The sequence below is a fragment of the Schistocerca gregaria genome, chromosome 1 (assembly GCF_023897955.1).
Source record: "Schistocerca gregaria isolate iqSchGreg1 chromosome 1, iqSchGreg1.2, whole genome shotgun sequence".
NCBI classification, from domain to species: Eukaryota; Metazoa; Arthropoda; class Insecta; order Orthoptera; family Acrididae; genus Schistocerca; species Schistocerca gregaria.
The window spans coordinates 340,824,201-340,840,491 of NC_064920.1; the positions used below are offsets into that span (position 1 = coordinate 340,824,201).

General features: G+C 40.9%; 1 protein-coding gene across 1 annotated transcript in view; it reads left to right on the forward strand.

The window, feature by feature from the left end:
- LOC126346048 (uncharacterized) overlaps nt 1-13,480 on the forward strand; it is a 56,311-nt gene extending 42,831 nt beyond the window's left edge. The window contains exons 4-5 of the mRNA XM_050002157.1: nt 8,349-8,480; nt 13,331-13,480. Coding sequence (XP_049858114.1) covers nt 8,349-8,480; nt 13,331-13,480 — 282 coding nt within the window. The remainder of the gene's footprint in view (nt 1-8,348; nt 8,481-13,330) is intronic.
- Nucleotides 13,481-16,291: the final 2,811 nt, after the last annotated feature.

Consider the following 16,291-nt stretch of genomic DNA (forward strand, 5'->3'; position numbering starts at 1 on the left):
CTGTCTTTGGTATGCCCAAGTCAAATGAGTCAGATCAACTATTACATCTTTCCATCATACCGAAACGTAATACACTCCTGGAATTTGCAATAAGAACACCGTGAATTCATTGTCCCAGGAAGGGGAAACTTTATTGACACATTCCTGGGGTCAGATACATCACATGACAGAACCACAGGCACATAGACACAGGCAACAGAGCATGCACAATGTCGGCACTAGTACAGTGTATATCCACCTTTCGCAGCAATGCACGCTGCTATTCTCCCATGGAGACGGTCGTAGAGATGCTGGATGTAGTCCTGTGGAACGGCTTGCAATGCCATTTCCACCTGGCGCCTCAGTTGGACCAGCTTTCGTGCTGGACGTGCAGACCGCGTGAGACGACGCTTCATCCAGTTCCAAACATGCTCAATGGGGGACAGATCCGGAGATCTTGCTGGCCCGGGTAGTTAACATACACTTTCTAGAGCACGTTGGGTGGCACGGGATACATGCGGACGTGCATTGTCCTGTTGGAACAGCAAGTTCCCTTGCCGGTCTAGGAAAGGTAGAACGATGGGTTCGATGACGGTTTGGATGTACCGTGCACTATTCAGTGTCCCCTCGACGATCACCAGAGGTGTACGGCCAGTGTAGGAGATCGCTCCCCACACCATGATGCCGGGTGTTGGCCCTGTGTGCCTCGGTCGTATGCAGTCCTGATTGTGGCGCTCACCTGCACGGCGCCAAACACGCATACGACCATCATTGGCACCAAGGCAGAAGCGACTCTCATCGCTGAAGACGACACGTCTCCATTCGTCCCTCCATTCACGCCTGTCGCGACACCACTGGAGGCGGGCTGCACGATGTTGGGGCGTGAGCGGAAGACGGCCTAACGGTGTGCGGGACCGTAGCCCAGCTTCATGGAGACGGTTGCGAATGGTCCTCGCCGATACCCCAGGAGCAACAGTGTCCCTAATTTGCTGGGAAGTCGCGGTGCGGTCCCCTACGGCAGTGCGTAGGATCCTACGGTCTTGGCGTGCATCCGTGCGTCGCTGCGGTCCGGTCCCAGGTCGACGGGCACGTGCACCTTCCGCCGACCACTGGCGACAACATCGATGTACTGTGGAGACCTCACGCCCCACGTGTTGAGCAATTCGGCGGTACGTCCACCCGGCCTCCCGCATGCACACTATACGCCCTCGCTCAAAGTCCGTCAACTGCACATACGGTTCACGTCCACGCTGTCGCGGCATGCTACCAGTGTTCAAGACTGCGATGGAGCTCCGTATGCCACGGCAAACTGGCTGACACTGACGGCGGCGGTGTACAAATGCTGTGCAGCTAGCGCCATTCGACGGCCAACACCGCGGTTCCTGGTTTGTCTGCTGTGCCGTGCGTGTGATCATTGCTTGTACAGCCCTCTCGCAGTGTCCGGAGCAAGTATGGTTGGTCTGACACACCGGTGTCAATGTGTTCTTTTTTCCATTTCCAGGAGTGTATATTGTCGGCAGTTTGGTACTAGCCTGATCTACTAGTATTCAGTCATAGGGCCCACAATAATCATATTTAGCACCTCATCAAACTTTGCTGCAACTCATCCATTGGTTTGGCTGATCTCTCCACTACTGGAATTGTATTTAATTTTCTAGCATGCAGTACCAGACTGACTGATTCGTCTTTCTTAGGTACAGTAAATATAGAGCCATTATAGGGGCTAACTGCTGGTTTGACCACATCATCTTGCAATATCCTGTGAAGTTCTCTTTCCACCTTGTCTCGCTGAGCTAGCGGGATTCGGTAGTGTTTTGTGTCACAGGGTGTATGGACCCTTACCTGGCACTCAAAGATATATCGCTTTTCCTGCCAGGGTGAAGTGAAAATATAGCTTCGTGCTTAGTGAGAGGAATTATTTATGCCGGTCATCTTCAGGAATTTCTGCTGTCTCAGCAGTCTTAGCTTCTATTGCTTTGCTCATATTAGCGTCGTTCAGTTACTCAGACGGCTGAATTTTAATCTCTTAGTTATCACCGCATTTTACGCATTCTTGCCTTCGAAATTGCACAGTGCTTGAATATGGGACACCAGGGCTCTTGATCTTCGTCATGCCCTGCTGAATCTTGTAAAGCTACAGCCACCTTAGTAGAGTCACGTCCTTTATTAAGTCTAACAGAGCTTGGTTGCAGATCATATGGTACTATCCTGTCATGAAAAAAATGGTTCAAACGGCTCTGAGCACTATGGGACTTAACATCTGAGGTCATCAGTCCCCTAGAACTTAGAACTACTTAAACCTAACTAACCTAAAGACATCACACACAACCATGCCCGAGGCAGGATTCGAACCTGAGACCGTAGCGGTCGCTCGGTTCCAGACTGAAGCGCCTAGAACAGCTCGGCCACCCAGGCCGGCTGTCTCACGTTTGTCCTCCACGTGCGGAGACTTTACCACTTAATCAATTCGCCATTCATTGAACCTTGCTCCTGCCACTCTTGCAGCTGACCCTGTGGCCGAGCGGTTCTAGGCGCTTTAGTTTGGAACCGAGCTCCTGCTACGGTCCCAGGTTCGAATCCTGCCTGGGGCATGAATATATGTGATGTCCTTAAGTTAGTTAGTTTTAAGCAGTTCTAAGGTTAGGGGACTGATGACCTCAGATGTGAAGTCCTATGGCGCTTAGAGCCATTTGAACCATTTGAACTAATCTTGCACCTCGGATGGCTGTTTTTCCTCCATTGCCTGTTACTGTACCCACTGATAGGTAATTTTTTACCTGCTTTTGGTGTAGTTAGAAGCCGTTCCCTAACCTCGTCCGGTTTCTAGCTGGATCTTCAGCTTCAAACAGTTCGTTGAGACACTGATTCATTTGCAAACATTTAAGGGGCTCCAGATAGCCCTGTCTTTCCAAAGTTGAAAGAGCGCTTGTAAATTACGTGTTTTCTCTGAAAGCATTTGAGCTAGGCAGTTGAAATTCTCATAGATTATTTATTGGAGTACTGGCTACAAATTAACATAGCGGTTTTTAAAATATTAAAATTTTTATTGTGAAAATTCATTATTTTTGTGCCATTTTTTTGCTTATAAATTCAACAATATACAGTCTTTTGAAAAAAGGAACTGTGTAACATTTCCTGAAAATTTGAAACAGATTGGTTTGGTAGACCATGAGGAAACCTGCTAGTTGTATGAAAAAATAAAACTTTTGGGAATCGAGCGACAAAGTTTGAATTACCTATTTAGTGCACTACAGGTCCATAGGATGGATTATCTTCATTATTTGCAAACTCCTCCTCCATTCCTCTTTATCCTCCTCCTGTTTACTCTGACCTGTATCTCTAGGCTATTTAAGCCCTGTGAGCAGCCTGAGGATATTCCTTGTGTAAAGCAAGCATCGTTCATGCCATGTTGAACACATCTTCATTCCCATATTTCGAAATACTTTGCACCTTACAACGGTACTATCACTAAAACCAGCACCAGCATTATACACATCAAAGTGAAGTGTTTCTATTCCAACAAGTCGACTCTTCTGGGTTCTTGACCATATAACACTATTTACAGTTTCATTAAGGTTTTGAGTTTTTCCATGAACACACCTTCTCAACAATCAGGTGCTTCAAACTCTCTGAAAATAGGTTTTGTCACCTCCATTACACCATCAGGCACTCTATGTTTATGAGTGTACACTTCACCACTAGCAATCAAATGGTTCAAATGGCTCTGACCACTATGGGACTTAACATCCTAGGTCATCAGTCCCCTGGAACTTAGAACTACTTAAACCTAACTAACCTAAGGACATCACACACATCCATACCCGAGGCAGAATTCGAATCTGCGACCGCAGGAGTCCCGCGGTTCCGGACTGCAGAGCTAGAGCCGCACGACCACCGCGGCCGGCACTAGCAATCCTTTGTTGAACTTACACCAACTGTTTTCTCCTTTGGGTCACAAGTAATGATGGGGACCTTCACTGGTTGGAAACGTAAAAACAAAAAATAAAGTGAAAATAAAAAAAGATAAAAAAAGCTCAACCAGCCTTGTTCATTTGTGTTTCGCCTAATAGTCGTTCCATAATAGTTCTGTATTTTGTCAATTACACTGTCAGTTAATCTTCCCCTCCTATCCCAGCCGTTCCCATCACTGAGTTTTTGTTTTTCTGTGTGTGTCCAATACGTTCTATTTATGCACTACAGCATCATCACCACAGGGATTCAGTTCTTGAATATGTTTGAAGCTGTATCACTTTCACCAAGGTATTTCGCATATCGCACTTTATCACACGCAACAGAATGTTGAAATCTATTAGCAACACAGCCACATCCGTTCCTCCACTACTGCCTCCATGGTTAGCTGTGCAATTATTTTCATGTGTACCATTACTTTTTTGAGGATATCTACAATATTTATATTCTACTGCTACATCCAAAACTTTGTCTGTTTACATACCGGTGGCAGATACTGTAACATGAAGAGATGTGTGTCCCCGCTTATGCCAGGTACCATCGAATGTCTCTTCCACAGCTTTCTTCATAAATTCTATACAGACGTCATCTACTTTAGGCCCTATGAATCTATTATAGTGCGTGAACTTGATTGGTGACTGGGTGGCGGTGGATTTGTAAGATTCATGATGCCACAGAAAAGTGCACCTGCAGTAGCAACCTTACCAACTGTACGCAAGGCATAAACAAACCTAATGTCGTGTTCTTAGATTTTGCTACCATTTTCCGCATTTGGAGTTACTGCAACGCTGTTCCAAAAGGTAGTTGTGTTTGAACACTTACCACATGTCAGTTCCAATTCACTGGCAAGTAGGCCCTACTATGTGGTTTTTTTATAGAGAATTCCAGAGTTAACTACACTGAATACATCTTACACAATTCGCAATTATTCCGTTGAGGACTGACGTATGAAATATTTCATTAACATCCGGTTCTCCCATAAAACATTCACACTTTCCATTAGCTGAACGAAGTTTCCTCTGCGAAGTACTTTATTTTTCATTTTCATTGCAATGGGTGGGTGTACCAGCAAGGTTAGGTCCACACACCTGGTTATCTTCTTTATTGTTTACGGTAATAATACCTACCTTCCGCTTTCCAACGTATCTCCTTTTCTTAAAAACCTTCAGAGGATTTCTAGTCGCTTTACGTTTACCTATGGTTGTCCTTCAATAAAACAGAGATTTCAGTGAACAGAATTCACTACAAATATTTTCAGGATTACATAAGAGTAAATAAACATGAAACACACGACAATCGAGCGAGCGATATCTATCGAGTTATCATAGGTCAGCCACACCCCTTCTTTTGTAACACTTATTACCTTTCACGTCACTGAATGTATATAAGACCATGTAGATTCATGAGTACATCATTTGACAACAGTTTTTCAGGGCCACAGTGAGTCAAGCCCCTGCAGAACATAATATTGTAATTTCATTACATTATAATATAATTATTATATTATAATATTTTAAAAATAGCTGTAGTATTCTGAACTGAACAAATTATATATTAATTGAAAGGTGGAAGTGTGTAGATTTTTAAAATGTAAAAAAGTAAAAATTGAACATTTCATGATTTTTTAACCGTACAGGAACCCCTTATTAAAGAAGTCTTTCAAACTCTTGTTGATATTCCTGGCGAACTTTGTGTGTGCAGGCAGACCAAAAGGTTTCGAATAACTTCTTGTCGATTTCTTACAGTGAGTGGCCTTTTTTCTGCCTTCAACCCCTTGAGGGCATGGTTCCTCGTAATCTACTGATTACGACACTATTTTTTTCTCCACTCACTACATCAGTTATGAGCACTGCACCGAGCTGCATGTTGAAAGCATCTAGACGCATCTTCCCAAGGGAAGACTTGTGTGTGTGGTACACAGAAATAAGGATCTTTCTGAACCATATGCGTTTCCATGCTCGCTTCCATGAGTGCAAAACGACGCAAATGCAAAAAACTCAAGTAAACTGTTTATTATTTCAAAATTAATCGCCGTAACTATTAATACATTTATACCACTGTGAGAAAGAACTGTCAAAATCTTCATGATCTCTAGAGCTGTGATTGAACCCAGGTACGAGCCCCTTCATCTGAAGCAAATCGACGGCCACGAATGTCACTCTTCGAGTCTCTCAAAAAAATATGGAAATTGCATGGAGAGAGATCGGGACTATATGGAGGAGGTGTAACGACTTCCCAGTGAAACGTCTACAATGTAACAGAAGCAACTTTGACAACATACTGGCGAATTCCATTGTTCACAATACAACCCATTGTTCACTCTGTTTCGGTTTTGTTAAGCGATACTCTAATACTGTTCAACTTTCAAAGGAATTTTGCCATTGTGTTCTGGTGCCCTAATAGTGAAATCTGTTTCCATTCGTCCTATGAATAGAGAATAGGCATTCCAGGTACCCAAACAAAGATGAGAGACATTGATTTATTCGAAATAGTTTAGCTGATAGACATGTCATAGCTTTGAACGTGTCCAAGAAAACCAGCAGTTTCTTATTTTTCCTTTTAGATTTCCCCCCCCCCCCCCCCCCCCCAGAGCACTGCAGCATTGTCATAGAGCTCCTGTGCCGGCTCGGTGGCCGAGCGGTTCTATGAGCTTCAGTCCGGAACCGCGCGACCGCTACTATCGCAGATTCGAATCCTGGCTCGGGCGTGGATGTGTGTGATGTCCTTAGGTTAGTTAGGTTTAAGTAGTTCTAAGTTCTAGGGGACTGATGACCTTACAAGTTAAGTCCCATAGTGCTCAGAGCCATTTGAACCATAGAGCCCTTGTTTTTCATACTCTGGGCTGTAACATGCATACACAAGAAAACATCAAATTATATGCAAGGAACATGGGACTGTTTAAAACTTTTGATACACATATCAATCAACTTTTCATCGATAGATAGAACAAGAAAAAGAGGTAAAGAGATCTAAAAGTAACTAATCACAAACAACAGAAGCACGAAAAAAGCGAACGCCTAGGGGAAATGTCAACACATGAGATGAAAAGAACTAAAGGAGGAAGTAGAAGGAAATATACAAAACTATTTTTCGGTAAAAATAATTCTGTAAGTGAGATATGGCAGTGCTGAGTATCGGAATTTCCGACTTGTAGACAACTTGCCACATGCTCATGCATTTCACAGATTTGTGCACACCAAAAGAAAAAAAAGCAATTACCGTCTGTTGTAAAAGTCGTCGTTGGTGGTGGAACGAGTAGTGATGGTGGCCATAGCTGCTGCGTATTTGTCTCTACTACACGTTCCACGTCCCTCCAAGCGCATGTGGACAGACTCGCGTGCCACCCTTCTCACCCTTTGGCAGGCATGGTCCTGCAAGTAGCTGCTGTAAAGGCAACACGGCTAGCACGTAAAGTCTGAGAAGTTCATGCGATTGGCTGGTTCCAACCCTACCCACATGACTCATTGAAACGTCAATACGAATGGTATTATAACTGAATTATACCAGTGAAAACAAACCCTTACAATGACATCATTTCGTCTGGCTTGCACTGTTTCTACAGCACATTCTAGAAAATACATTTCTGCTCCCATCCCGCTATTAGCGTCACGTCATATACCACGGAGCGGCTCAAAAGTGTACTTCCACTGCTCACAGATTATATGTTCAACTACAACTTTCTGAGTTCTTATAATTAGGGAACTGCGGGTAATAGCACAATCGTGAATGACACGTCCAATCGTGTTTCTGTTAATAATTTTTCTACCTGAGCTGTACCTGAAGTTCTCTGCAATAGCTGACTAACATGTGGAACGTTAGGTAAATTTCAACTCAGTTAATTAATTTCTTCTACACATAACGAAATATTGAATCTGGCCACTTGCGTCTACTGTAAGAAATCTCTGATGTGCTGCACAACCTCACAGATTTTCTGCGTTTGGGAATTTTAATAGAGAAAGTCTTACTGTGTTGAATCACTGTACACGTCGAATGACCACTCGGGTGAATACCCTGACATCAACCACTTAACGCACTCGTTTGTCAGTGCTACATCCGGTCACTTTTCGTCACGTACTGTATTTGTAGTATTCCAGCAACTGCAATACATTTTAGTTCAGATTTCTCCTACATTACCTGTATTTAATGTCAGAGTGTTGTTATACTTTTACAATCTACAAAGGGAATACATGTATTCAGAATATTTATTGGCAGTATTGATTGCAGTAAAAACTGTGAATTGTTAAAATGTATTATACAACTTAAAAGTAATTACTGTTTTCTGTTTATCGCTATGTTGACCAAAAATTTTAAGGACATCTATGCCCGTTTTAGCAAATTCAAAGATTCCGCACTGCAAATGAATGATTAGGCACTAATCCAGACATTGCTACCACTTTCAGGCGTTTGAGAAGCCACAGAAAAACTCGCCAGAGATGTTTTCGTTCTCTACAAGAGCTGGCACAAGTGGGAAACACCGGCCAAATTTTGCTTTCGAAAAAGAAAATAACGAATGGAACATTAATGGTGAGACTGTAAGTATATGGTCATTACTCTGTTATGATTTGTATTACCCTTTCAGAACCCCAGTACTAGAAATAATGTTCCAAATGAAGCACATCTATTTCTACCTTTGTCTATAAATGTTTATGCAGTTTTAACATTATCAGTGCCAAAATTGTTTCGAGTGTTATTTTAAAAAGTGTTTGCTTATAACTCACAGTTGTTCTTGGGTGTCAGGATATGTTGTTGTGTGTTTTGTCCACACACAGTATTGATTGCAGTAAAAGCTGCGAATTGTTAAAATTTGTTATACAACTTAAAAGAGATTATTGTTTTTTTGTTTATCGCTATGTTGCCCAAACATTTTAAGGAAACCTATGCCCGTTTTAGCAAATTCAAAGATTCCGCACTGCAAATGAATGATTAGGCACTAATCCAGACATTGCTACCAATTTCAGGCGTCTGAGAAGCCACAGAAAAACTCGCCAGAGATGTTTTCGTTCTCTACAAGAGCTGGCACAAGTGGGAAACACCGGCCAAATTTTGCTTTCGAAAAAGAAAATAATGAATGGAACATTAGTGGTGAGACTGTAAGTATATGGTCATTACTCTGTTCTGATTTGTATTACCCTTTCAGAACCCCAGTACTAGAAATAATGTTCAAAATGAAGCACATCTATTTCTACCTTTGTCTATAAATGTTTATGCAGTTTTAACATTATCAGTGCCAAACTTGTTTTGAGTGTTATTTTAAAAGGTGTTTGCTTATAACCCACAGTTGTTCTTGGGTGTGAGGATATGTTGTTGTGTGTTTTGTCCACACATTGCCAACGTTGTTACCATTATTGTCATTGACATATTCACTTGTGATCGAATCATTATATATAGTGTAATGGAACACATTACATTATAAAGAAACACAAGAATAGAAGCACACACAGTTTTGTATACTAAGAAATAGCGAAAGGAGGAGTACCAGTAATACTTAACAAATTATGTACAATATGTACCTAAGTAAAATGAATAGCAAATCTATTGCTCACGGTCAGTGGGATTGTAAATATAAGGTGTTAACATTTATTAAGTCCTTCATTTATCACAATTAATTTTTGTATATGTCTTACAAAATGCCGTAAATGGAGCAGGTGAAAAGGAATAGAAACATCTCAAAAATGAGATCGATAGGAAGTGCAAAATGGCTCAGCAGAAATGGCTAGAGGACAAAAGTGACGAAGTAGAACCATATATCACTAGATGTAAGACAGACACCGCCTGCAGGAAAATTAAAAGGACCTTTGAAGAAAAGAGAACCACCTCTATGAATATCAAGAGGTCAGATGTAAAACCAGCCCTAAGCAAAGAAGGGAAAGCAGAAAGGTGGGCGGAGTATATAGAGGATCTATACAAGGGCGATGAACTTGAAGGCAATATTACGGAAATGGAAGAAGGCGGAAATGAAGATGAAATGGAAGATATGATACTGCGTTAAGGATTTGACAAAGCACTGAAAGACCTAAGTCGTAACAAGGCTCCGGGAGTAGACAACATTCCGTTAGAACTACTGACTGCCTTGGGAGAGCCAGCTACGACAAAACTATTCTCTCTGGCGAGCAAGATGCGTGAGACAGCCGAAATACCCTCAGACTTCAAGAAGAATATAATAATTCCAATGCCAAAGAAAGCAGGTGCTGACAGGTGTGAAAATCATCGAACTATCATTTTAATAGTGCATGGCTGCAAAATAATAAAAATTTTTACAGACGAATGGAAAAACTGGTAGAAGCTGACCTGAGAGAATATCAGTTTGGATTCCATATAAATGTAGGAACACGCGATGTAATACTGATTCTACAACTTTTTTTAGAAGATAGGTTAAGGAAAGGCAAACCTACCTTTATTGCATTTGTAGACTTAGAGAAAGCTTTTGACAATGTTGGCTGTAACACTCTCTTTCAAATTATGAAGGTTGACGAGATAAATTATAGGGAGTGAAAGGTTATGTACAATTTGTGCAGAAACCAGATAGCAGTTATAAGAGTCGAGGAACACGAAAGGTAAGTAGTGGCGGAGAAGGGAGTAAGACAGGTTTGTAACCAGGCCTCGATGTTATTCGATCTGTATACTGAGCAAGCAGTAAACGAAACAACAGGAAATTTTGGAGTAGGAATTAAAATCCAGGGAGAAGAAATAAAAGCGTTGAGGTTTGCCGATGACTTCGTAATTACGTCAAGGACAGCAAAGGACTTAGAAGAGCAATTCAACGGAATGGACAGTGTGTTAAAAGAGGATATAAGATTAACATCAACAAAAGCAAAACGCTGTTAAAGAAGTGCAGTCAAATTAAAGCACGCGATTGTGAGGGATAGATTAGGAAATGAGACACTTAAAGTAGTAGATGAGTTTTACTATTTGGGAAGCAAAGTAACTGATGATGGTCGAAGTAGAGAGGATATAAAATGTAGACTGGCGATGGTAAGGAAACCGTTTCTGAAGAAGAGAAATTTGTTAACGTCGAGTAAAGATTTAAGTGTCAGGAAGTCTTTTCTGAAAGTATTTGTGTGGAGTGTAGTCATGTGTGGAAGTGAAACATGAACAATAAACAGTTTAGACAAGAAGAGAATAGAAGCTTTTGAAATGTGGTGCTACAAGAAATGCTAAAGATTAGACGGGTAGACTGCGTAACTAATGAGAGGTACTGAGCAGAATTGGAGACAGAGGAATTTGTGGCACAACTTGACCAGAAGAAGAGATCGGTTGGTAGGACACGTTCTGAGGCATCAAGGGATCACCAATTTAGTACTGAAGGGAAGCATGGTGGGTAAAAATAGTAGAGTGAGACCAAGAGATGAATCCAGTAAGCAGGTTCAGAAGTTTGTAGGCTGCAGTCGTTGCTCGGAGATGAAGAGGCTTGCACGGGTTAGAGTAGCATGGAGAGCTACATCAAACCAGGCTTTTGACTGAAGACAACAACAACACATTTTTTATTACCAGAAATATAGAGACATAGCTCACCCCTTTTATATAGGGGCCTTATATTGACTTGTCTGTGGAATTATTCCTGTTTCGACTGTCATAATTATGAACTTGACCTTTTATACTGGAAATTAGTTTTATAATATTTTTGACATGATAGTAGAACTCTCTGCTCTGCTGATGAAACATGTGCACCTCTTTACCTTAGTCCTTGCTGTACTGTAACAACTCATGACCATGCGCCGTCATTCAGAGATTCTCTTCGTAGACACCCATTTGAGGTCACGCTAAATGATTCACACAGTGTTTTGCATAGAGTACTCTGATTTTTCTTTCTGAAGACCTCTCAATCTGTTTTTTACTCTGCATTCCTATATTTATTATTATGTCTATTGTCATTTTATGGCACACTCAGTTCCCCTTCTATGTTGGACTGTTTCAGTTTGAGTCCGTTATTCGTATCCGTGAATATTCGCCTGTGTCTCTGCTGTTTCCCCTACACATTTAAATGCAGCTTGGAGCATTCTAATTAGTGACGACAAAAGACACCACATTGATCGAATAGGTCAATAGTTCTCTTACAACCGCAACGTAACTATTTTACCTGGAGAGAGATTATGAAGGAAGCATTGGTTCAAATGGCTCTATGGGACTTAACTTTTGAGGTCATCAGTCCCCTAGAACTTAGAAATTCTTAAACCTAACTAACCTAAGGACATCACACACAGCTATGCCCGGGGCAGGATTTGAACCTGCGACCGTAGCGGTCGCGTGGTTCCAGACTGTAGCGCTTAGAACCGCCCAGAAACCCCGGCCGGTGAGAAAGCATTGGTCAGGATATGGTTAAGCTATTCTCAGCTTCATCTTTAAAGCCATGGGTTCATGGACATTCAACAGCCTACCTGCAGCTAGAAATGTCGTATCGACGGAACACCAACAACCTACTCCTACATACGTCACCGATTCCATCATGTTGTAAGGTACGAAATAGTTAACCCTCCCTCCTCCGTTACTTGTACAGTTACTGAGTGGATTCATGCCCAATCAAACTGTCCCTGAGACCATTAAAAGCCAATAACGAACGTAATTAACGTACAAGGAGATTCGTTGATAAAAGCCTATTGTTGTCAGTCAGCGACCAATTTGCACCACATTATCCTGCCTGCAGATCAACATAATGAGCCGACACCACTCCAGCAACCTATACCTTCTTGCACTGATGATTTCACCATGTGGTAAAATAAAATGGTTAATCACCTACTGAGTCATCTCAATGCCAATCAGATGGCCCCTGAGGAATTTTTATGTATAATCTGGGCCTTGAAGGTATGTGATAAATGTATTTATATTTATACCTTTTATCCGTTTTAACAGCTTTTGGCTGTAGGGTTATTGTATTTGCATAGAGAATTAACTACATTTTTGGCGCCTAGTGTGGGGCCATACCGTTCTATTTCCACATTTATTTACTAGAGCACTAATTTTAATTCTTCGATATACTGACAGAGATTACTTTTAGTTTGATGACCCCGTATTATACTATGTTTTGAGGAAAGAGGAAACGTTATAGCAACAAAAGACGTTACTGGATAAACATATTGTGAAATAGGTGTAAAAATATAATGCTTTTTAAAGGGGTCGGCTCAGGCATTCAAGTACTGACATCACTTTTAGAATAATGTCATCTCTCTAAGTTGGGTTCCCAAAACTATAATTCAGTGACTGATTAGCTAATGGAAACACCCAATTACAGCCGACGTGAACAAAAATAGTGCAGAATGATATGCCACAATCTCAAACACTTTTTGGTGTTTGATAGACACATTCAGTTATAACCTCAGGCCTAGGTAATTTACAATACTTAAATTAAAACATGATGTACTGAAAGCTTGTCTCCTGGATCCTCCAGGTCTCTCAGAATTCACAGATGACGCTGTCTGACATGTCTTCGTTCGGCGAGATATCTGACAAAAGTGTGGGGCTACTGTCAGAAAGTAGTTACGTGGAAGATGAGAGCAAATGGGCCAATGAAATTCAGTTAAGTCCTAATAAGTTTTAAGTACGCTGTCATTGTCATATTTTGATTTTTGTTGCTATTATCTATTTTAGAGATAACGTTTGAAATTGGTTGTACTTGTTTTAGCGTAGGACAACTTATACCTTTATCCTAGAAATTGTATCATGATCTGTTAAACCTCATTATTAAGCCCACTACAGGTCCCTCAGAATCAGCAGACGCTGCTTATTGAAATCCCTTTGTACTATGCGAGATGTGACACTAATAAGGAACAGTCGTCAGAAACTAATAACAAAGAACAAAAGAATAAATGGTCCAATGATACACGGCTGGCTGCTGATGAGTTTGTAAGTATACAGCCTTATAATTTTCTGTTTTCTGTTGTATTTAAATATCGCGATTTGAAAAGGTAATGGTTGGAATTGTTTGCAACTGCTTTACAGGTATCATCCTTTTTTTAAAAATATTAATCCATAATTGTTTATGCCCATTCATGCCACCATCTATTGGTATTTTTTTAACAATGTTAAATGTTATTTGTTCTCTGACTATAGCTTTTGTAAATTGGTTCAGTATTTGGGATTTGTAAGATTTTTCTCCTTTTTTTCTGCCTTGCTAGTGACCACGTAACAATTTCAGTTTCTTCCCATTTGCTCTTTTTGTCTCTATCATATCATTTCGTCTTTTCATGATGTGTCGTTTTCTTCTTGTGGCCACTTCTTACCTGTTAGCTAACTAATTTTGCCTTGGAATTCTTCTAAATTTAACGTTTACTTCTGAAAATATCTCATTTTGTGTTTCTTCTGCTTTTGCCTTGTGTATTTCTAAATCTTCTTCATTTCTTGTGTCTGGTTTATAGTTAATGTTTTTACTGAAAATAATTTTTGTAAGCCTACAGTCATTTCATTCTGTGTAAGTGTTCAAGTGTATCAGTCTCGTTTTTTATATTATTTCTGTTGTTTTCTTTCTATATTGTGATATATTTCATCAGGACTTCTTAATTTTCAGGCTTCTGTTTCTTCTTACTGGACCTAAACGTTTCCTCGTGCTTCTTGTCTGTAGTACTTTTACTTTAGGTAACTTATAATTCAATGCGACCTCTTGCGAAGAGGCTTTATGGTTTCATTACTGCGTTGTAAAGCGTTACTTTTGAAGTAAGTACCTAACAAAGATGACAAAATTAAAAGGCAGGACGACCAGAATTTATTACTGATGTGCAAACAACGGCAAACGGGCCTCTCATTTCAAGATCCGTCATTTATTTGAAGCAAGATGATAGGCCTAAGCCACTAACAAGAGGATCGTACGAATTTCCCCTCATCAAATTCATTCATATTGAAATGGCGCGTAGAGCACGACTAGGAGTCTAACATATGTGAACAGGACGACGTAAGTCCCGAGCGGAACCTAGCTTGAAAATTTTATACATACCTCTATACATTTCACATTTACTTCCGTACAACGAGGCCACAGACCAGCGAGTAAACGCTCAATGTGAAACGTGCAAGGTTGTTGGATCGAATCTGGCTGCCGACACTTGATTTTTTTCCTTATTCCCACGTAATAATGACAAGAGATTTATCAGTATTTAATCATTCATTTATTATTTACATAACGTTTATACTGAAAAAAAGGAAAAAAACTTTTAACGCATGGACATCGGAAGTGAAAAATGATACAAAAGAACTATCACTCATTTTGCTTAAATTATTGTGTCTTCATTTGTGAGAAGTATAATGTGTAACCTTTGTATAATGTGTAACCTTTGTAGAAATCATGATGACTCCGATCATAGAAACATGGAGAACATTTATAATCGTGACACAAAGTAATAGTGATATAAGCCGGATTTTTGTATGTGCATAGATTCCTCATTTCATCGTAAACTTGATTTACATTCACGGACAGTTCTTGGCCTTCACATAATAACATATATCTGTAATTAGAAATATGAAAGGGGAAAGAAAAACAGTAGGCAGTCTCACGTTTATGAAGATAATCGTCTAATCGGTCGGCTGCTGTTTCATGAAATTTCCGCCTCTTCCTTTTTACATTGGCGAAGTGATGGTCCGCCATACACACCCTATCAATACCAATCAAATTAATGAGAGGAAGTTCGTACACTTCCCTTGTAAGGTAAAACTTGTTTACTTTTGACAGTACTATACAGGGTGTTACAAAATGGTGCGGCAACACTTTCAGGAAACATTCCTCACACACAAATAAAGAAAAGATGCTATGGGACATGTGTCGGGAAACGCTTAATTTCTATGTTAGAGCTCATTTTAGTTTCGTCAGTATGTACTGTACTTCCTCGATTCACCGCCAGTTGGCCCAATTGAAGAAAGGTAATGTTGACTTCGGTGCTTGCGTTGACATGCGACCCATTGCTCTACAGTAACAGCATCAAGCACATCAGTACGTACCATCAACAGGTTAGTGTCCATCACGAACGTGGTTTTACAGTCAGTGCAATGTTTACAAATGCGGAGTTGGCAGATGCCCATTTGATGTATGGATTAGCACAGGGCCAAAGCCGTGGCGCGGTACGTTTGTATCGAGACAGATCTCCAGAACGAAGGTGTCCCGACAGGAAGACGTTCGAAGCAATTATTCGGCGTCTTAGGGAGCACGGAACATTCCAGCCCATGACTCGCGACTGGGGAAGACCTAGAACGACGAGGACACCTGCAATGGACGAGGCAATTCTTCGTGCAGTTGACGATAACCCTAATGTCAGCGTCAGAGAAGTTGCTGCTGTATAAGGTTACGTTGACCATGTGACTGTATGGAGACTGCTACGGGAGAACCAGTTGTTTCCGTACCATGTACAGCGTGTGCAGGCAATATCAG